General features: G+C 40.6%; 1 protein-coding gene across 2 annotated transcripts in view; it reads left to right on the top strand.

Annotated features, from left to right (window-relative positions):
- The window catches only part of LHFPL3 (LHFPL tetraspan subfamily member 3), a 609,574-nt gene extending 595,192 nt beyond the window's left edge, over positions 1–14,382 (top strand). For both annotated transcript variants that reach the window (XM_037057073.1, XM_037057074.1), the window contains one exon: positions 11,971–14,382. In XM_037057073.1, the coding sequence (XP_036912968.1) occupies positions 11,971–11,999 (29 nt within the window). In that variant the 3' untranslated portion in view covers positions 12,000–14,382. The remainder of the gene's footprint in view (positions 1–11,970) is intronic.
- Positions 14,383–23,782: the final 9,400 nt, after the last annotated feature.

Below are 23,782 nucleotides of genomic sequence, written 5' to 3'. Positions count from 1 at the left end.
AACTGGATGGAAGTCTGACAACGATTCAACCAGACAGAGAGAGGGGCGAAGTTGGCAACTGGTGGAGAGGAATGACAGCAGAAAATGTGGTGGCTGCCAGACCAGGAAGCACAATGTGGAAATGACCGCAATCGCACATGCACACACAAATAAACTAGGCAAAAATGGTCAGTAATACAGACCGTGCAACCCAGGGCCCCAGTGCCTGGAAATAAAGCCTAAAAGCAACAACTGAAAACACTTGTGGGGGGTTGAGGTGCTGAGAGACACTCCCGGCCTCACAGAAGAGTTTGTTAGAGAAACCCACAAGGTCCTAGAATGTACACAAGCCCACCCCCAGGAAACCAGTACCAGAAGGGTACAATTTGCTTGTGGGAAGCAAGGGAAGGAGCTGAAATATGAGCAGAGCAAGCACCATTGCTCCCTCTCTGACCCTGCCCGCACACACATACAGCATCACAACCCAGCAGCTGGGTTGCCCCACCCTGGTGAACACCTAATGCTCCACCCCTCATACATAACATGAGCAACCAGACCAAAAAATTCTGGCTGAAACTGAAGAACAGATCAAAGCCTCAGAGCCAATACATCTAAGCAACCAAGTGATAGCCAACTTATCAGATGCACAGTTCAAACACTGGTGATCAGGATACTCAGAACTGGTTGACTTTGGTCATAAACTAAACAAAAAAAACCAAAGGCTTCACTAAGTGAAATGAAGCAAACTGCAAAGGGAACCAATAGTGATGGAAAGGAAACTGGGACTCAAATCAATGGAGTGGACCAGAAGGAAGAAAGAAACAATCAAACAGAAAAGAATGAAGAAACAAGAATTCAAAAAAATGAAGAGAAGCTTAAGAACTTCCAGGACATCTTTAAATGTGCCAACATCTGAATTATAGGGGTACCAGAAGGGGAAGAGGAACAGCAACAAGTGGAGAACTTATTTGAACAAGTACTAAAGGAGAACTTCCCCAATCTGGCAAAGAAAATAGAATTCCAGGAAATCCAGGAAGCTCAGAGAGTCCAAAAGAAGGTGGACCCAAAGAAGAACACACCAATGCACATCATAATTATATTACCCAAGATTCAAATGAAGGAGAGAATCCTAGAAGCAGCAAGAGATAAGGGGACAGTCACCTACAAAGGAGTTCCCCTCATACTGTCAGCTGATTTCTCAATAGAGACCTTACAGGAAAGAAGAGGCTGGAAAGAAGGATTCCAAGTCATGAAATTCAAAGACCTATATCCGAGATTGCTCTATCCAGCAAAGCTTTCATTTAGAATGGAAGGGCAGATAAAGTGCTTCTCAGATAAGGTCAAGTGGAAGGAGTTCATCATCACCAAGCCCTTATTATATGAAATGTTAAAGGGGCTTATCTAAGAAAAAGAAGATAAAATATGAACAGTGAAAGGACAGCAAACTCACAGTTATTAACAACCACACCTAAAACAAAAGCAAATTAAGCAGACCTCTAAAACAGGAGCAGAGCCACAGAAATGGAGATCACATGGAGGGTTAGCAACAGGAGAGTGGGAAGAGGAGAGAGAAGGAGAAGGTACAGAGAATAAGTCGCATAGATGGTGGGGAGAAAATAGATGGGGAGGGCAAGAGTAGTGTGGGAAATGTAGAAGCTAAAGAACTTATGACACATGGACATGAACTAAAGGGGGGGAATGTGGGTTGGAGGGGATGTGCAGGGTAGAGGGGAATGAAAAGGGGGAATGGGACAACTATAATGGCATAATCAATCAAATACATTTTTTTAAAAGACATAGAATAGCCAAATGGATAAGAAAGCATGACCCACACATATGCTGCCTACAAGAGGCCCACCTCAGGACAAAACACCTACACAGATTGAAAGTAGAGGGCTGGAAACAAATTTTCCAAGGAAACATACAGGGAAAAAAAACGAGGGTAGCAATACTCATATCAGACAAAATAGACTTCAAAAAAGGCCCATAAACAGAGACCCAGAAGGTCACTTCATAATACTCAAGGGAAGAATTCACTAAGAAGACATAAACATTGTAAATATATATACACCCAATGCAGTAGCACCCAAATACATAAAGAAAATCTTAGAGGACTTCAAGAAAGATATTGACAGCAACACAAGTATAGTAGGGGATTTTAACACCCCACTGTCAAAAATGGACAGATCTTCCAAACAAAATATCAACAAAGATATTGTGGCATTGAACAAAACCCTAGAGGAAATGGACTTAACTGATATATATAGATGTGGCAGACCCTGGCCAGAAGAATCCGCCTGTTGTGGCTTACAGAAAGAATGAATGCTCAGGCAACAACAGTCCTGTGGAGAAAAAGGGAACGGCATGACTACTCTCTCAAGGGGAGAGTGCCTATGGGTACTTCGGCCACTCCCTCAAGAGACGAGTGCCCCGACCCTTGCCTAGACAGGCTTTTATTGTTTTCCTGGGGTCTTATATCATATAAATACTTATTATCTATTACATAGAATATTATTGTCTATATTTTAGGTACAATTGAGAAAATGAAAATAACATGCAGAGGGGAATGGCGATGAGCTCATTAGCTCTCTCCTTGGGAGAACTCATACAGGCTCCAGAAATTACCTTGAAGATAGACAATACACATTTGTCGTTTTAGACCAGGGTGATGGACTTTTAGCAAGAGCAAGCCATAACAATCTGTGTGCATTTTCTAGGCCTGATTCCCATGGGAAAACTCTGTTTGAAGGTCTGGCTCTGCCCACCACTTCACTTCTGTAGGATTTCCACACAGAGCTGAGTCACACTTGCCAGATCAAGACAAACCAGTCCCCTACACATAGAGCTCTTCATCCCAAAGAACCTAAATACACATTCTTTTCAAATGCACATGGAACATTTTCAAAGATAGACCACATGATAGGACACAAAACAAACCTCAACAAATTCAAGAAGATTGAAATCATACCAAGCTTTTTCTTTGACCCCAAGGGACTGAAACTGAAAAACAACCACAAAGGGAAAAAACCCCAGGCACTCAAAATCATGGAGATTAGTAGCAAGGCATTAAACAATAAATAGGTCAAGAATGAAATTAGAGAAGAAATCAAAAAGGTTTTAAAAACAAATGAAAATGAACTCATGACAACCCAAGAGGGGAGTTCATAGTAATACAGGCCTAACTAAAAAAAAGAAAGAAAGAAAGAAACATTTTAAAGAAACAAACTAACCCTATGCCTACAAGAACTCAAGGAACAACAACAAAGACAGCCCAGAGCAAGTGGAAGGAAGGAAATAATCAAGATCAGAGAAGAACTAAATGACATAGAGACTAAAAGCACAATTCTAAGGATCAATGAATCCAGGAGCTTGTTCTTTGAAAAGATAAACAAAATCAACAAGCCTTTAAGCAGGCTCATCAAGAAAAAAAGAGAGAGGACCCAAATAAACACAATCAGAAATGAAAGGGGAGAGATTACAACTGACACCACAGAAATACAAAGGACTGTAAGAAACTACTATGAAGAACTGTGTGCCAAGAAATTTGAAAACCTAGGTGAAATGGACAAATTTCTAGAAAAACATAATCTTCCAAACCTTAATGAAAAAGAAGCAGAAAGCCTGAACAGACCAATAACAGCATAATAAATTGAAGCAGTAATCAAATACCCCCGACACACAAAAGCCATGGACTGGATGATTTCACTGGAGAATTCTACAAAACATTTAAGGAAGGAAGAGCTAACCCCTATCCTTCACAGACTATTCCAAAAAATCCAAAATGATGGAAGACTCCCAAACTCTTTTTATGAAGCCAGCATCATTCTAATTCCAAAACCAGATAGAGACACAACAAAGAAAGAAAACTTCAGGCGAATATCGCTGATGAACATAGACGCTAAAATCCTCAACAATATATTGGCAAACCGCATCCAACAATACATTATAAAGATCATACACCATGACCAAGTGGGATTCATCTCAGGGATGCAAGGATGGTTCAACATTCTCAAATCAGTAAATGTAATACACCACATAAACAAAAGCAAAGGCAAAAAGCACATAATCACATCAATAGATGTGGGGAAATCATTTGATAAGGTATAGCACCCATTTATGATAAAAACACTCAGCAAAGTGGGAATAGAGGGAGCATTCCTCAACCTAATAAAGGCCATATATGAGAGACCTACAGCCAATATCATACTCGATGGGCAAAAACTAAAAGCTTTTCCACTAAGATCAGGAACAAGACAAGGTTATCCACTTTATATTGAACCACTTCTGTTCAATATAATATTGGAAGTCCTAGCCACAGCAATCAGAGAAGAAAAGGAAATAAAAGGCATCCAAATCAGAAAGGAGGAAACAAAACTGTCATTGTTTGTGGATGACATGATAGTGTACATGGAAAATCCTATAGGCTCTATGCAAAAACTGCTCAACCTAATAAATGAATTTGGAAAAACAGCGGGATACAAAATCAATATCCAGAAATCAAAGGCATTTTTGTATACCAACAATGAAACAGCAGAAGCAGACATCAAGAAAAAAATTCCATTTGATACAGCAAAAAAAAATAAAATAAAATACCTAGGAATAAACCTAACCAAAGAGGTAAAAGACCTGTATGCAGAAAACTACACAACACTGAAGAAATTAACAAGGCACAAACAAATGGAAACATGTATTATGTGCATGGATCAAAATAATTAACATCACCAAAATGTCCATACTACCCAACGCAATTTACAGATTCAATCTAATACCCATTAAAGTACCAATGGCATATTTCATAGACATAGAACAAACACTTCAAAAATTTATATGGAACCATAAATGACCTTGAATAGCAGCCGCAATTTTAAGAAAGAAGAGCAAAGTAGGAGGGATCTCAATACCTGATATCTAACTGTATTACAAGGCCACTGTAATCAAAACAGCCTGGTACGAGCATAAAAACAGACACATGGACCAGTGGAACACAACAGAGAGACCAGAAATAAACCCAACTCTCTACAGTCAATTAATATTTAACAAAGGGGGGGAGCAACATAAAATGAAGTAAAGATAGCCTCTTCAACAAATGGCGTTGGGAGAACTGGACAGCTACATGCAAAAAAATGAAACTCGACCACCAACTTACACCATACACAAAAATAAATTCGAGGTGGATAAAAGACTTAAATATAAGCTGTGGCACTATTAAAGTCCTAGAAGAGAACATTGGTAGGAAAATCTCAGATATTTCATGCAGCAACATTTTTACTGATGTCCCCTAGAGCAAAGGACATAAAGGAAAGAATAAACAAATAGGATCTCACCAAAATAAAAAGCTTCTGCAGGGCTAAAGAAAACAGCATTAAAATAAAAAGAGAACCAACTGTATGGGAAAACATATTTGTCAATGATACCTCAGACAAGGGTTTAATCTCCAAAATATAAAAAGAACTTATACAACTTCACTCTAATAAGACAAGCAATCCAATTAAAAAGTGGGCAAAGGACTTGAACAGACACTTCTCCAAGGAAGACATACAGAGGATCCAGAGACACATGAAAAGATGCTCAATATTGCTAGCCATCAGAGAGATTCAAATTGAAACCACAATGAGATACTGCTTCACAGAGGTCAGAATAGCCATCATAAACAAAGAAACAAACAACAATTTTTGGAGAGGTTGTGGAGAAAAGGGGACCCTAGTTCACTGTTGGTGGGATTGCAGACTGGTACAACCCCTATGGAAAACAGTATGGAATTTTCTAAGAAAACTAAAAATGGATCTGCCTTTTGACCCAGCAATTCCACTGCTAGGATTATGTCCTAAGAACCCCGAAACACCAATGCAAAAGAACCTATGCACCCCAATGTTCACAGCAGCACAATTTACAATATCCAAGTGCTAGAAGCAACCCAGGTGCCTGTCAGTAAATGAATGGATCCAAAACCAATGGATCCAATGAATGGATCCAAAACATTTACACAATGGGATTCTATGCAGCAGGAAGAAAGAAGGAGCTCTTACCCTTTGCAACAGCATGAATGGAACTGGAAAGCATTATACTAAGCGAAATAAGCCAAGTGGTAAAAGACAAATACCATGTGATCTCACCTTTAACAGGAGCCTAACTACCTAAACAATCAAACAAGTGAAATATAACCAAGGACACTGAAATAGAGAACAGGCTGACAGTGTTCAGAAGGGAGAGGGAAGGGAATTTCAGGGGAATAGGGGAAGGGTTTACAGGAACAAGTATAAAAGATACATGAACAAAAACTGTGGGGAGAGGTGGAAATGGGAGGGAGGGAGGGAGGGAGGGAGAACTCCCTTCTCCGCCCCCTAAGCTTGAGTGTTATTGCTCTGGATGCTGCTCTAAAAGCCTTCCAGCCCTATTTGCTGTCTTTCCAGNTATAACCAAGGACACTGAAATAGAGAACAGGCTGACAGTGTTCAGAAGGGAGAGGGAAGGGAATTTCAGGGGAATAGGGGAAGGGTTTACAGGAACAAGTATAAAAGATACATGAACAAAAACTGTGGGGAGAGGTGGAAATGGGAGGGAGGGAGGGAGGGAGGGAGAACTCCCTTCTCCGCCCCCTAAGCTTGAGTGTTATTGCTCTGGTTGCTGCTCTAAAAGCCTTCTATCCCTATTTGCTGTCTTTCCAGCCCAATGGGATATCATAAAGTCAAACCAGGGGGCTTAGAGACATAGAAAGAAAATGAGGGAGTCTCTGGTCCTCATTTGGGTGGGCTGGGGTGGGAATAAAAGAAAAACTGTACTTGAACAACAATTAAAACTAAAAAAAGAAGAAGAAAATATAAGGAAGCTAAAAACAATCAGCACAGAAAAAAGAAAAAAGAATCCAAAAAGAAGTGAAGTAGTGTTAAGGAGATTCTGAATCAACTTTACACATACCAGCATTCACATAATGGGGGTGTTTGGAAGGAGAGGAGAGAGAGCAAGAATTTCAAAACCTATTTGAAAAAAAAATAATGACAGAAAACTTCCCTAATTCTGTGAAATAAATTGACATACAAGTCCAGGAAGCATAGAAAGACTCAAACAAGATGAACCCAAAGAGACTCACACCAAGGCACACCATAATTAAAATGCAAAAAGTTAAAGACAAAGAGAGAATCTTAAAAGCAGCAAGGGAAAAGCAGTTAGTTACCTACAAGGGAACTCCCATAAGACAGTCATCTGATTTCTCATCAGAAACTTTGCAGGCCAGAAGGAATTGACAAGAAATATTCAAAGTCATGAAAAGCAAGACCAAGATTACTCTACCCAGCAAAGCTATTATTTACAATCAAAGGACAGATAGTTTCCCAGACAAGAAAAAGCTAAAGGAGTTCATCACCACCAAACCAGTATTACAGAAATTGTTAAAGGATTTTCTTTAAGAAGAAGAAGGAAAAAAGATAAGTGTGAACAATAAAGTGGCAATAAATACAAATACATCAGCAAACAAGTATTTTTTAAAAAGAAAGTAAACAAACAAGGCAGACAGAAACAGACCCATAGCTATAGAGAATATTCTGACAGTTCCCAAATTGGAGGAAGATTGCAGGGATGGGTGAAAAGGTCATTGGGTTAAGAAGTACAAATTGGTTGTTACAGAATCATTATGGGGATGTAAAGTACAGCATAAGGAATATAGTCAATATTCTGATAACTATGTGTGGTGTCCGATGGGTAGTAGATTTATCAAGATGACCACTTACTAAGTTATATAATGTCTAATCACTGGGGTGTTCACCTGAAACTAATATAATAACATATGTAAACTGTAATTGTAAGATAAAAATTATTTAAACACTTTTTTTAAAGTAGAAAATGTTGAGTAATCAATGGGGTATCCATTGAGGGATTTAACCACATGGAAGCTACAGGTGACCCAAGACTAGAGAAGATCCAAGAAGGGTTGCTGATAAATGATCTGTCTTGGTCAGTCCCTGAGCTGTGGGCCCAAATGGTGGTGTATAAACAGGAACCTTTGGGAGACTGATCACAGATGTTCCTACAAGGAGACACCTACACCGCAGGAAACTCCCTTCTCCGCCCCCTAAGCTTGAGTGTTATTGCTCTGGATGCTGCTCTAAAAGCCTTCCATCCCTATTTGCTGTCTTTCCAGCCCAATGGGATATCATAAAGTCAAACCACAGGGCTTAGAGCCAGAGAAAGAAAATGAGGGAGTCTCTGGTCCTAGATACCAACAAATGGTTTATAGCAGAGAAGGTTTTTCTATCATTAAATTGGTATATTTATTTGAGAACTCAAGAAAATGGGGACTGCCTCCTCTCATCCCTCTTTCCTGGTATCACACACATATAGCCCTGGGAACTTCCGTACGCTACCTTCCCTTCCATATGCACAACCCCTTTTCAACACCATTTCCCTATTCTCATTAATGTATTCGCAACTCCATTCCCTTCTCTCTACACCCCAGGTGGCATCTTTCATGGATCTAGCTCAAAAAAACAGACATTCAGCTTCGTGGATTTTAAATTTAGAGATATCCAGAGTGAAAAATGCTACAATAATGAAATTCTGTACCCACAAACCCAACTTGGGCAAGAGCTCCTCAATGGCACCAGAGCAGAGACCAATCAGGGTTCAGAAACTCCCATAGCACTCTGTAAAAATCTGTGGATGGCTTATGTTGCAGTTAACAACATCTGGTGAGACATTCCATCCCCCAGGGCTTCTGCTGGCATGATTCAACCTCAGAAAACCTCATTCAACCTCATTACAGACTAATCATCACTATGACATGATCATATTTCAATTATCCTCTGTGTGGTCTGGATACACTAAAGTAACTGAGTTCTCTCACTAAGAGTTCATTATAATCATAATGTGCATAAGATTTTTTAAAGTGTGTTGAAAAACAAGGGCATAAATACTGGGAACAACAACAACAGAATCTTGCAGAGGATTCTCTAACACTCACACAGACACCATAATCTTGTCTCGTGATATGGAACAAGGACTATAACTGAATAGTGGGCCAATTATTTTAATATCATTTGTGCTTCTACATTTGCTGTGATGCAAAACTCAATAATCTGCTTTTCTTTCAGCCCGAATCTGGCCAGCTAGGTGCATTCACCTATCTTCACAATATTTAAGGGTACCCTTAAGCCCTGGAAAGCAGTGCCAAAACCTATGAAAATTATCCAGAGAATGGAGTCAGTCTAGTTATATCAATAGAGGCATAATCCCTAATATGTTGAAGAAAAGGAAGAACAACCAGCCCCTGAGAATTGTCTTAAATAAAGAATGTAAAAGAACAGGACTTCTGCCAAGATGGAAGCATAGGCGGAAACACTGTGCCTTCTCCCACAGCCAAGTTTGAATACAACAAAGGTTTGGAGAACAAAGACACACCCAAAGACCAGAAAATTGAATTATACGGAAGTCCAACAACTACGAACCGTTCAACGGGGACGGTAAGAGGGACAGAGCCAGCAGCGGAGCAGGGTCGGGCAGGACAGATCCCCCGACCTAGGCGAGCAGGCAGCCCGGAACCAGTTGGGGTGTGGGGCAGACTGATCACAGTCGCACATTCGCGCATAGTGAGACGGACCACGCAGGCCCCAGGGGGCGAACCCAGTGGTGGAGGGCTGATGGCGGTGGCACACCCGAGTGCAGTGGAACAAAATGAGTGGCCCGGTGATGGTGGTGGCTGCGGCGCCAGTGGGGGCCGCGGCGGCAGACGGGACGCCATAGTTCCTCTTTGACCCCGCCCCCCATACAGTGTCACAACCCAGCGACTTAGTTGCCCTGCGCTAGTGAACACCTTAGGGCTCTGATCCTGCTATGGAACAGGCACGAACAGCCCAAAATATGGCACAAGAAGAACTCAAAGTCCCAGAGCCAATAACTCTAAGCGACCAACAGATTGCCAGCCTCTCAGAAGCACAATTTAAGACACTATTTATCAGGATGCTCACAGAACTGGTTGATTATAGCCACAAATTAGAGGAATATATGAAGGCTAAACTAATTGAAATGAAGGGAGATGTTCAGGAAACCAATAGCGATGGAAAGGAAACTGGGACTCAAATCAATGGAATGGACCAGAAGGAAGAACAAAACATCCCACCAGAAAGGAATGAAGAAATGAGAATTCAAAAAAATGAGGAGAGGCTTAGGAACCTCCAGGACATCTTTAAATGTTCCAACATCCGGATTATAGGGGTACCAGAAGGGGGAAAGAAACAGCCATGAGTAGAACACTTATTTGAACAAATAATAAAGGAGAACTTCCCCAGTCTGGCAAAGGAAATAGACTTCCAGGAAATCCAGGAAGCTCAGAGAGTGCCAAAGAAGTTGGACCCAAGAAGGAACACACCAAGGCACATCATAATTACATTAGCCAAGACTAAAATGAAGGAGAGAATCCTAGAAGCAGCAAGGGATAAGGGGACAGTCACCTACAAAGGAGTACCCATCAGACTGTCAGCGGATTTCTCAAAAGAGACCTTACAGGCAAGAAGGGGCTGGAAAGAAGTATTCCAAGTCATGAAATCCAAAGACCTACAGCCAAGATTGCTTTATCCAGCAAAACTTTCATTTAGAATGGAAGGACACATAAAGAGCTTCTCAGATAAGGTCAAGTTCAAGGAGTTCATCATCACCAAGCCCTTATTATATGAAATGCTAAAGGGACTTATATAAGAAAAAGAAGATTAAAAATATGAACAGTGAAAGGACAGCAAACTCAGTTATTAACAACCACACCTAAAACAAAAGCAAACCAAGAGGACAACTAGATCAGGAGTGGAACCTTAGAAATGAAGAACACATGGAGGGTTAGAAACGGGGGTGGGAGGAGGAGAAGTGAGGAGAAGGCACAAAAAATAGCATAGATGGTAGGTAGAAAGTAGATAGGGGGGAGGGCGAGAATAGTGGGGGAAATATAGAATCTAAAGAACTTGAGACACGTGGTTATAAACTAAGGTGGGGAGAATGGTGGGGGAGGGAGTGTGCGGGTGGAGGGGAATGAAGGGGGGAATAGAACAACTGTAATGGTATAATCAATAAAATATATTTAAAAAAAGAACAAATAGAGTTTTATATGCAAAGATATTTCTTATTGACAATAATAAAAAAATGAAACTTACCTATGTATCTTACTATGGTAAAATAGTGAAGAATGGAATGTTGAGAATGGAATGGAATATTATGCAGCCATTAAAAATTTGTGCTGGCAATGCTGAAAGTGCAAATGTAGAAAATTATTTTCAATATAATGTTAAAAGTGTCATCTATACTATGATTCCAACTGCATAAAATAAGCGCATATTTAGATAAGAAATGGAAAGAAAACAGCTGTTTTCTCAAGGTGATTTGACTGTAAATGATTCATCTTTTTTTAAAGATTTTATTCATTTATCTTTAGAGGGGGAGGGAAGGAGAGAGGGAGAGAAATATCAATGTATGGTTGCTTTGTGTGTGTCCCCCGCTGGGAACTGGCTGCAACCCAGGCATGTGCCCTGACTGGGAATTGAACCTCGATCATCTGGTTCACAGGCTGGCACTCAATCCACTGAGCTACACCAGCCAAGGCAATGATTCATCTTTATAATCACTTTTTTTCTATAAGTTTTATTATATAATAAATAAATAAAACTTAGAGGAGAAAGAAAAACACTCAAGTAAGATATTTTCTGTATCAGGACAAGAAATATTGATTATCTTGGAACAGTTTTGCATTCTTCCTTGCTCTTTCAAAGTAGCCTCTCACTTTTACTCAGATGTAGGGCATATGTATGTCTGGGTCATGGTGGGGAGTGGTGCTTGCCAGAAGACTGTACTGTTTGTTTAGTGGAACAGAAACCTGTCTGCCTTCTTTGATGACAAGAGCATTTGAATCATTTGTTGATATGGGTTTTCTGTGACAAACATGCACAAAAATCTTGCTAAAAATGATGCATTTTCTCTTTCTCTTTTTCTTCCCTACCTCTCCCCTTCCCTTTTCTGCAGTTCTGCTAAGCCAATATTCTCTAGAATGAGCACAAGCTAAACAAATCGAATAACTGCTTTCGTACATCAACATCAAGAAGGAAGACACTTGGGAGAGACCAGAGTACAGCGATGGATATGAATAAGAGTGAAACATCAGCTTGTCAAATCTAGATAGGCAGAGATGGGAGTGATTTTCTAGAAAGAAATGTGATTACGGATTAAACACCAGCTCATTGGAAGCTATCATTGTATAAGATCAGCTAACATTCACAAGAAATTACATTCATAAGAAATCACATTCAGGAAATATTTCAAGGAAGAGGAATATAAATGTGCTAGAATTAACATGTAAAATATATATGTACTGAGGTTTGTAAACTGTCCTTTTTTAATCAAACTGAAAACAAAAAGCTTTAATTTTTCAATATTATTTTAAAAAAGGCAGTCGATCCTAACATTTTTATCTCAGTAGCCAAAAGGCTAATCAAGCATCATTTATTGAGGAAGCGTATTAGAAAATGCCTCTGAATATCTTCATAGGAGCCATGATCTTTGGTTCTCCCATCTCTGCTGTTCATTTATTTCATGTGTAATTAGTTACAATCACTCAGTTAAGAGATGTAACACTTCAAAGTTTTTACCAAGTGTGTGTTCAGTTTAAAGTCTACACAAGTTATCACTGAGAAAGTGTTTCTGAGGTATACTATTACTCCATCAAGCTGTATATTACAGGAAGTACATCTTTACATCATAGGTTCCCGAGCAGCATAGATTTCCCTATCTTTCAGGAAATATCATCAAGGAATTCTCAAAAATATAGAAAGCTCATATTCACCTTTGATGCCCACATGTAATACATAGGCTGCTATCAAATAAATAGTTTTTCTAATTCTCCCTAGTATATGCATAGGAATTTAATATACTTTATAAATAGGCATATGAAATATCTTCTTTTCCTTCTTTGCTATATTTGATATTTCTTTGCTATACATATCACGAGAAATCATATTCTTTCTTTCCCTTACTAACAGCACTCATTTTTGTTTTTTAAAAAAATCATTTCATTAAACCTATTTCTAAATGATAGTAAGTGGTACTAAATAAATAAATAATAATTTATTAGCCTTAGAAATAAATGAATATATACTTATACAGGTCAAAGAAACTTGGTAGAAATAAATTGCCTTTTGTTTACTAACATTGGTTTCAAAAATGTTCAATTATTTCTAGTTGGTTGGCATCTGAAGGTAGCTACAACTGATCAGTTGTCTTCAACAATCTTTTGCTCCCAGGTTTCCCCCCATCCACCACCATCCTTACCACAAATTCTACCAATATGCCATAACAGAAAAATATTTAGTATTGAAGTAACCAATTGCTTGAGAATGATCACAAGCTAAAAGGTACATACAGGAATAACCAGTGTAAGCCAAACCATGTCCAATACCTGAGCAGAAAACATGCCTTCATTTTGCAACTCAAAATTAAGAGAACACCAGATGTAATACAGATCACAGTTTATCGCTCCCACCTTTTCTCTGCTATGGCCACGCTCCAATGTTTGCCAAATACAGGGTCTGGCAGAAGTAACTCCTGCTGGAGTGTGGTTGATAGAGTACGTGAATGTCTCTCATGAGATGGACAGGAATCTGAACATTTCACCTAAAATATCATATGGTGTGCTTTGAGGGTGATATTGTTATGTTAAAGAATTACATACTTCTGATTTTGTAATAAAAGGGGAGCATTATTTGTGCCGGACCCCAGTATTTCTGCCAATAACCATCTTTTCACCAAGAATGAGATTATGTCTCAAATGGCTAAAAGTATGTTATGAGTATGCTCAAATCTGTGAAACCCAATTCTCAAAGACATAGATTTTCTAAAGAACTAAATTAGGGAATAATTATCTCTAAAGTAGCCATTCTAGGAGTTATTTTTTGCATTAAATGTTAGCTCTTCCACTGTGTTCAAATAACCCTACTTACTAAATGTAATTACACACAACTTTTCAAAAATTAATCTTTTATTTAAAGGGAGGTACTCTCTACTTTACCTGCAATAAAAATAGAAGGCACTGGGTTTCTCTAATCCATGTAAATTGCAGATTCCATCGGGAGTTTCACATCACTGATAGTGGTGTTTACAAAATCAAAAAAGTGTTTTCTAACCATATACAAATGTTTTTTAAAAGTTTTTCCATAAAACCTAAGTGTAATTTAGCATACCACAGTGCTCTGAAGATGAATCATTGATGATATACCATTTGTACATAGGTAATACACATATAAATCACTAAATGTTAAGTATAAGAAATATGTTTTTATCTTTTAAAAAAAATTAAGTGACTCCCTTTCTCATTCTGTTATGTTGTATTGCGTCCAAAAGTTGTGTGTAATTTTTTAAGGTCCAAAAAATGTAAAAAACTTGTTGGAATACCTAAATTTCTGTAAAAAATAAAAATAAGATTTTGTTATTTTACAGATTGCTTGGTTGTGTGGTACACATTCAGTGCATTCAGTGTCTGTCCAGTGATGCAGGGACAGGTGATGATTTTTCTTTTTTTACTGAATTTGTCATTTTTTTCTCATTCAATTACAGTCAATGTACAATATTATGTTAGTTTCAAGTGTACAATACCACGATTAGACATTTATATAATTTACAAAGTAAACACCTACAGGTGATGATTTGACTGAAATAACTATCCTCAAAAAATCTCCCTGCTACCACATGCCATAATATATGTCACCAGCAGACATATATTGGATAAAAAGGACCTTCATGCAGAAGGTATGATTAATATCTACAAAGCCTCTTTTAGCCAAATATAAACATACCTTAGACTAAATCTTCATATACTCATCAGAATAAAATTAATAAGTAAAAAGCCTGACTATTCAAGTAAAACTTGACCTGAAATATTAAATTAATTGTTCAGTCTTTACTTTGCAAATTGAAAACAGCTACTTGTTCCTCAGACATGAGCAACCCTTTTGCAATAGTTCATACTTACATGTGTTGTCTAGGTGGATTACAATGTCAGATCCTTCATTTACTATATGAGTCTGAACAACTCTAAATCTCAGTGTCCTCATCTATCAAATGGATATAAATAATAATCCTTGGCCCCATAGTAGTGTTTGAAAAGATAAATTACAGTGGTGTTACTGTGTTTGACAGGTAAGAGATATTCAATGACAGTTAATTCCTTTCCTTTCTACTATATGCAAGTCACTGAAGGAAGAAAAAAAAAACAGAAAGTACAACCTCTGCTCTCAAAATGCTGAAGATAATTAGAGTAAAATTTTTGATCAGGGATTGAAAATTCAAATGCCTATGGGGCCAGGTAAGTAAATAACAAAGCAAAGTGAGCTTGGTTGGGGACATAATAGGAAGTAGTGGGCACTGAAGAACGTAGGTCTTGTCTAAAGAGAATAAGTAGCCAATGTTCCAATCTAGTCACTCAACAAATAAGTATGGAGTTCCTACTGTGTGCCAGGTACTGTTCTAAACCCTGAGAAGGTAGTGGTAAACCAGACTAGCAAGATCCCTTACTCTTCAGGGTCTAGTAGAAAAAAAGATGAAAAACAGGAAAATGTCAGCTGACAATAGGTACCTTAGAAAGAATTAAAACATGGTGACATTTGTCTTTCTTCGACTATCTTATTTCACTTAGCATAATATTCTCCAGTTCCATCCATGCTGTCATAAAAGGCAAGGAGACAAATACAATATGATCTCACTTATAAGAGGAATCTAGCCCTGGCTGGTGTGTCTCAGTGGATCAAGTGCCAGACTGTGAAGCAAAAGGTTGCCTGTTTGATTCCTAGACAGGGCACATGCCTGGGTTACTGGCCAGGGCTCCAGTAGGGGACGAGTGAGGGCAACCACACATTGATGTTTCTCTTTCTCTTTCTCCCTTCCCCTCTCTCTGAAAATAAATCAAATCTTTTTTAAAAAGAGTAATCTAATGAACAAAATGAATTAATGAGCAAAACAGAACCAGAGGCAGAGATATGGAAACATGGAACAGACTGACAGCAGCCTGAAGGGAGAGGGAAGGAAAATAGTAGTGGAAAGAAGGGGAAGAGTCTAGTAAAAGGACATGTATGAATGACGGCTGGACAGGGACAACAGTGTGAGGATTAACTGTGAAAGTGGGGAGTGGGCTGGGCAGAGGAAGGCAAAGGGGGAAAAACTGGAACAACTATATAAAATAGCAATAAAAATTAAAAAAAAAAAAACATGTGATAATGCGAAGGCTAACCAAGAAAGGCTGCTATGAAAAGGTGGCCTTTAAATGAGAGTGATAACGATCCAGGCCATGGCTGGTGTGGCTGGATTGAGCGCCAGCCTGCAAACCAAAGCATCACTGCTTCAATTTCCAGCCAGGGCACATGCCCAGGTTACAGGCCAGGTACCCAGTGTGGGAGACAACTACACACTGATATTTCTTTCCCTCTCTTTCTCCCTCCCTTCCCTTCTCTCTAAAAATAAATAAATAACATCTTTTTAAAAATGGACTTCCTGTAAGTCTATTCCCTTGCCAGATTGCAGAAGCTCTCCTTCATTATGTTTTCAAATAAGTTTTCAATTTCTTGCTCTTCCTCTTCTCCTTCTGGCACTCCCAAGATTCAGATGTTGGAATGTTTCAAGTTGTCCTGGATGTTCCTAAGCTCCTACTCATTTTTTTTTATTTCTTGTTTCTTCATTCTGTTCTAGTTGAATTTTTATTTCTTCCTTCTGCTCTAATTCATTCATTTGAGTCCCGGTTTCCTTCTGTTCACTCTTGGTTCCCTGTGTATTTTTCTTTATTTCACTCTTTATAGCCTTCACTTTTTCCTTCATTTTGCTACCATACTCAACCATTTCTGTGAGCATCCTGATTACCAGTGTTCTGAACTCTGCATCTGATAGGTTGGCTATCTTTTTATTATTAGTTCTATTTTGGGGGGCTTTGATATGTTCTTTCATTTGGGCAGATTTCTTCATCTTGGACCACCTGTTACGTTGTAAGGGGCAGAGCCTTAGGTAGTCACCGGGGGCGGGGGGAACCCACATTGTTGCATTGTGGTGCTGTATGTGGGGGAGGGGTCCGAAAGGGAACAATGCTGATTGCTTGGCTCTGGGCTGGCTTTCGGTCACTTCCCCTGATACCCACAAGCAAATTGGGCCCCTCTGGTGCTGATTCCTGGGTGGGCAGGCTTGTGTATGTTCTTGGAACCTGTGGTTCTCTCCAACAAACTCTCCTGTGAGGCTGGGAGTTTCTCCTGCCCTGTCAACCCTCACAGGATTTTACAGTCAGAGGTTTTGAGGCTCTATTTCCTCAGGCTAGAACCCTAGGTTGCATGGTCTGCCTCACTCCCCAGTTGTTCCTGCCAGTTTATCCAAACACAAATGTGGAATCACCAGCTACCATCTTGCCCTCCCGGTCCTCCAACCGCCACCTTGCCATCCATCCTCTCTGCCCTGGCTGCCTGTCTCTGCCCCTCCTGTCCATCTGGATGGATGTTTCTTCTTTAACTCCTTGGTTGTCAGACTTCCATACAGTTCAATTTCCTGGCAGTTCTGGTTATTTTTGTTTGAATTTGTTGTTGTCCTTATTTTGGTTGTTCGTAGAGACAAAGCATATCTACCAACGGCTTCATCTTCGCCAGAAGTCCTACAGTAAGTTTATTTTTTTAAGATTTTATTTATTTATCTTTAGAGGGGAAGGAAAAGAGAGAAGGAGAGAAATATCAGTGGATAGTTGCCTCTCATGAGTCCCCTGCTGAGTACTGGCCTGCAATCCAGGCATGTGCCCTGACTAGGAATCGAACCACAATCGTGTGGTTCGCAGGCCCATGCTCAATCCACTGAGCTACATCAGCCAGGGCAGTTTATTTTACACAGCTTAGTTTGCAGAAAGTAAACGAAATCCAAAAGGTGTAAAAACAGAAGAAAAAGGATAGTGAATTGAAGACTAAGTGTGAAGTGTAAGCAAATGCAAAAATTGGGACTGCCTGAGGCAACTCCATATATCAGAGTAGGGAATGGGAGACAAAGCCTTGGGCATGGAACTGAATGAGCTAAATTTGAGAACCCCACTCTAAAACAGGACATCTGAAGGTGACTACAACCTTTGACAAGGGTGGCCCAGGAGAAATATTCATGCTAGCAAACAAAAGAAGCCTATCCAGAACTCTCTCTCCACACTGGCTATCAGTGGAGGGGAAGAAAGCAAAAACAAAGAAAAAGAAAAAGAGGAATAGCCACCTCTGAAATTTTAACCCATGAATCTGGCCCCCTCAAGCCTGGAATTTAATCTTACATACTCCATATGGTTAAAGAAATTACAAACCAATAAATTAAAGACGTTGCTAGAACACTGTAGTTGGCAGATACAAGCACCTCTTTTGGCTGTAGGAAAACATCTCTAACATGAATCTCACCAATTAAGGTCAACAAAGTATGAGCCTCTTCTGTTCCTGAACATCTTGCAAGCAGAGATACTGACTGCCTCTATTCCAGGCTATGTTTTCAAGGCTCTGGATGGCCAGCAGCCTGGAAAGATAGAGGGAAGCTTTCTCTCCAGAGAAAAATATTGGTTTGTTCATTGTTCTGTAATAAAGATAATGTGTCCTTCTGGGGCAAAGGTCATACTGGCTCATTGCTCATTATAAAAGAGTCAGGGTCCCTAAGCTCAGTGTTTCCCTCCTGTAAAGCAACCCAGTGAAATGCAGGCATCACCCAGCCCTCTTCTCCTACTGCTCTGGGAATGTGGGAGGGGAAACCAACACCAGCTCACTGCTTGCTGTGCTGACCCAGGATTCTTGTGTTCTGCCAGCATCCATGGAACTGGCAGCTTGGCTTCCTAGTTTACAAGTAGAATAAAAATCTCAGACTCTTCATAGTTCTTTATGGTTATCTACTTGGAAGAAAAGAAAATTATGTATCTAACTCATACTGTGCACAAAAACCTGCTCCAAGTGAATTAAGAAGTTAATTGTGAATGGCAGAATTTTAACTTTCAGGAAAAAACATAGATAATCTCAGAAAAGGATTTATTGAAAAAAACTATATCATAAAGGAAATAACCAATAAATTCGATTATATTAAAATAAAAGATTTTTATTCATCAAAATATTCCATTAAAAATTACTAAAAGTTACAAATAAGGAGAAGGTATATACAAAATATATTACTGGTAGAGGATAACAATACAGAGTATATAATGAAGTCTTAAAAAGCAATTTCTTTATTTTAACAATAGACACATACTTTTTTTTAAGATTTTACTTTTAGCCCTGGCTGGTGTAGCTCAGTGGATTGAGCACAGGCCTGCGAACCACACGATCGCGGTTCAATTCCCAGTCGGGGCACATGCCTGGGTTGCAGGCCAGTTCCCAGCAGGGTACTCACGAGAGGCAACCATACATTGATATTTCTGTCCTTCTCTCCTTCTCTTCCCCTCTAAAAATAAATAAAATCTTAAAAAAAGATTTTCCTTTAGAGAGAGGGGAAGGGAGAAGAAAAGAGAGAAAAAGAAACATCAATGTGTGGTCACCTTTCAAGCAAGACCTACTGGGGACCTGACCTACAACTCAGGCATGTGCCCTCACTGGGAATCAAACAAGTAACCCTTTGGTTCACGGGTCCAGTGCTCAATCCACTGAGTCACACCAGCTAGGACTAAAAATCAATTTCTTAAGAGCCAAAAATAAGAAAGAATGAGCAAAAGACATGTACAAGAATTTATCAGAAAAGAAAATACAGCGACCAAGATGGAAGCATAGGTAAAAACACCGTGCCTCCTCACACAACCAAAATTAAAGACCACAAGGATTTAGAAACAAAAACACAACAGAACAGACTGAAAATTGAACTGTATGGAAGTCCAACAACCATTTAACCAGACAAGTAAGAGGGGCAGAGTCAGCGGCTGGTGGAGAGGGATCATGACAGGAAAAGACAGTGGCAGCCAGACTCAGGAGTGCAGGAGGTATGGGGCTGACCACAGTCACACATTCACATGCAGATAAACTAGGCAAAAATGGACAGCAAGACAGACCTCGCAACCCAGGGCCCCAGGGACAGGAAATAAAGCCTAAACGCAACTATTGAAAAGGTGCTGGCTTGTGGGAAGCAGCAAAGGGGAATGAAATCTGAGAGAGTGGAAAAAGCACCATTGTTCCTTCTCTGACCCTGCCCCAATATACAGCATCACAGCCTAGCAACTGGTTGCCCTGTCCTGGTGAACACTTAAGGCTCTGCCCCTCATACATAACAGGCATGACCAGACCAAAAGTGGCTCAACAAGAAGAACAAATCAAAGCCCCAGAGCCAATAATTTTAATGGACCAAGAGATAGCCAACCTATCAGATGCAGAGTTCAAAACACTGGTGATCAGGATGCCCACAGACCTGGTTGATTTTGGTCGCAAATTAGACAAAAAATGAAGGCTACCCTAGGTGAAATAAAGGAAAATGGACAGGAAATCAATAGCAATGGAAAGAAAACTGGGACTCAAATCAATGGAGTGGACCAGAAGGAAGGAAGGAAGAAAACCAAACAAAAAGAATAAAGACACAAGAATTCAAAAAAATGAGGAGAAACTTAGGAACCCCCAGGACATCTTTAAATGTTCCAACATCTGAATTATAGAGCTACCAGAAGGGGAAGAGGAACAGTAACAAATAGAAAACTTATTTGAACAAATAATAAAGGAGAACTTCCCCAATCCGACAAAGGACATAGAAGTTCAGAAACCCCTGGAAGCTTAGAGAGTCCCAAAGAACTTGGACCCAAGAAGGAACACACCAAGGCACATCATAATTATATTAGCCAAGATTCAAATGAAGGAGAGAATTCTAGAAGCAGCAGAGATAAGGGAACAGTCACCTACAAAGGAGTTCCCATCAGACTGTCAGCTGATTTCTCAAAAGAGACCTTCCAGGCAAGAAGGAGCTGGAAAGAAGTATTCCAAGTCATGAAATCCAGAGACCTACATCCAAGATTGCTCTATTCAGCAAAGCTATCATTTAGAATGGAAGGGCAGATAAAGTGCTCCTCAGATAAGGTCAAGTTCAAGGAGTTCATCTTCACCAAGCCCTTACTATATAAAATGTTAAAGGGACTTATCTGAGACAAATAAGATAAAAAATATGAACAGTGAGTGGACAGCAAACTCTCAGTTACTAATAACCACACCTAAAACAAAAGCAAACTAAGCGGACAACTAAAACAGGAGCAGAGCCACATAAATGGAAATCACATGGAGTGTTAGCAACAGAGGAGTGGGAGGAGGAGAGGGGGACAGAAGTTACAGAGAATAAGTAGCATACATGGTGGGGAGAAAAAAAGGGGAGGGCAAGAGAAGCATGGGAAATGTAGAAGTTAAAGAACTTATGACTCATGGACATGAACTAAAGCAGGGAATGTGGCTGGGAGGGGATGTGCAGGGTGGAGGGGAGTGAAGGGGGGGAATGGGACAACTGTAATGTCACAATCAATAAAATATATTTAAAAAGAAAAGACAGAGACTTCCACCAAGATGGAGGCGTAAGTGGAAACACTGTGCCTTCTCCCACAAGCAAGTTTGAATACAACAAAGGTTTAGTAAACAAAGACGCAGCCAAAGACCGGAAAACTGAACTATACAGAAGTCCAACAACAACAAACTGTTCAACAAGGACCAGTAAGAGGGGCGAAGCCAGCAGTGGAGCAGGGTTGAGCAGGAAAGATCCCCTGACCCAGGCACACAGGCAGCCAGGGTAGCAGCGAGGACCCAGTGAGGGTGTGGGGCAGGCTGACGGCAGTCACACATTCACGCACAGATAAACCAGCAGAGGAGTGAGCAGTGAGAAGGACTGCACAGGCCCCAGTGGGCAAACCCAGTGAGTGCGCAAGTCAAGCTCACCGTGGTTGCACAATCAGGCCAGACCATGTGGCCCCGGTGGCAGAAGGCAGTAGAGGGGGCCACCATTGCTTTCCTTTGACCCTGCCCCCACATACAGCATCACAACCCAGGGACTGAGTTGCCCAACCCTGGTGAACACCTAGGGCTCCACTGCTCATATGTAACAGGCACGAACAGTCCAAAATATGGCTCAAGAAGAAATCAAAGTCCCAGAGCTGACAACTCTAAGCGAAAAAGGAATACCTAACCTCTCAGATGCACAATTCAAAACACTGGTGATCAGGATGCTCACAGAACTGGTTGATTATAGTCACAAATTAGAGGAACACATGAAGGCTAACTAATTGGAATGAAGGGAAATGTATAAGAAACCAATAGCGATGAAAAGGAAACTGGGACTCAAATCAATGGAGTGGAACAGAAGGAAGAACGAAACATCCAACCAGAAAAGAATGAAGAACAAGAATTCAAAAAAATTAGGAGAGGCTTAGGAACCTCCAGGACATCTTTAAACATTCCAACATCTGAATTATAGGGGTACCAGAATGGGAAAAGAAACAGCCATGAGTGGAAAACTTATTTGAACAAATAATAAAGGAGAACTTCCCCAGTCTGGCAAAGGAAATAGACTTCCAGGAAGTCCAGGAAGCTCAGAGAGTCCCAAAGAAGTTGGACCCAAGGAGGAACACACCAAGACACATCATAATTATATTAGCCAAGATTCAGGGACTTCCACCAAGATGGAGGCATAGGTGGAAACACTGTGCCTTCTCCCAAAACCAAGCTTGGATACAACAAAAGTTTTGGTGAACTACCACACACCCAGAGGCCAGAAAACCGAATTATACGGAAGTCTGACAGCTACGAACCGTTCAACGAGGACGGTAAGAGGTGGAGCCAGCAGCGGAGCTAGGTCAGCCAGGGCAGATCTAAGAGCACAGGCAGCCCAGAACTAGTCGGGGTGCGGAACAGACTGACCAAGGTCGCACATTCGCGTGCAGTGAGACGGACCACACAGGCCCCAGGGGGCAAACCCAGTGGTGGAGGGCTGACAGCGGTGGCACACCCAAGTGCCGAGGAGCGGGGCGCGTGGCCCTGGTGACGGTGGTGGCTGCGGTGCTGGTGGGGGTCGCGGCGGCGGCGGTGGCGGCGGCGGCGGTGGCGGTGGCGGCAGCGGCAGCGGGCGCCAGAGAGAAGCCATTGTCCCTCTTTGACCCCGCCCCCACAACCCAGCGACTGAGCTGCCCTGCTCTGGTGAAAACCTAGGGCTCCATTCCTGCTACTTAACAGGCACAAATAGCCTAAAGGATGGCTCAAGAAGAACTCAAAATCCCAGAACCAATAACTCTAAGCGACCAACAGATTGCCAGCCTCTCAGAAGCCCAATTTAAAACACTATTTATCAGGATGCTCACAGAATTGGTAGAGTACAGTCACAAATTAGAGAAACATATGAAGGATAAACTAATTGAAATGAAGGGAGATGTCCAGGAAACCAATAGTGATGGAAAGGAAACGGGGACTCAAATCAATGGAATGGACCAGAAGGAAGAACGAAACATCCCACCAGAAAGGAATGAAGAAATGAGAATTCAAAAAAATGAGGAGAGGCTTAGGAACCTCCAGGACATCTTTAAACGTTCCAACATCTGGATTATAGGGGTACCAGAAGGGGGAAAGAAACAGCCACGAGTGGAAAACGTATTTGAACAAATAATAAAGGAGAACTTCCCCAGTCTGGCAAAGGAAATAGACTTCCAGGAAATCCAGGAAGCTCAGAGAGTGCCAAAGAAGTTGGACCCAAGAAGGAACACACCAAGGCACATCAGAATTACATTAGCCAAGACCAAAATGAAGGAGAGAATCCTAGAAGCATCAAGGGATAAGGGGACAGTCACCTACAAAGGAGTACCCATCAGACTGTCAGC

Source organism: Sturnira hondurensis, unplaced genomic scaffold (assembly GCF_014824575.4).
Source record: "Sturnira hondurensis isolate 20B ecotype Veracruz unplaced genomic scaffold, ASM1482457v3 Scaffold0009314, whole genome shotgun sequence".
Taxonomy (NCBI): Eukaryota; Metazoa; Chordata; class Mammalia; order Chiroptera; family Phyllostomidae; genus Sturnira; species Sturnira hondurensis.
The sequence above is the reverse complement of the archived record's forward strand: the minus strand, read 5'-3'. Positions and strand labels throughout refer to the sequence as shown.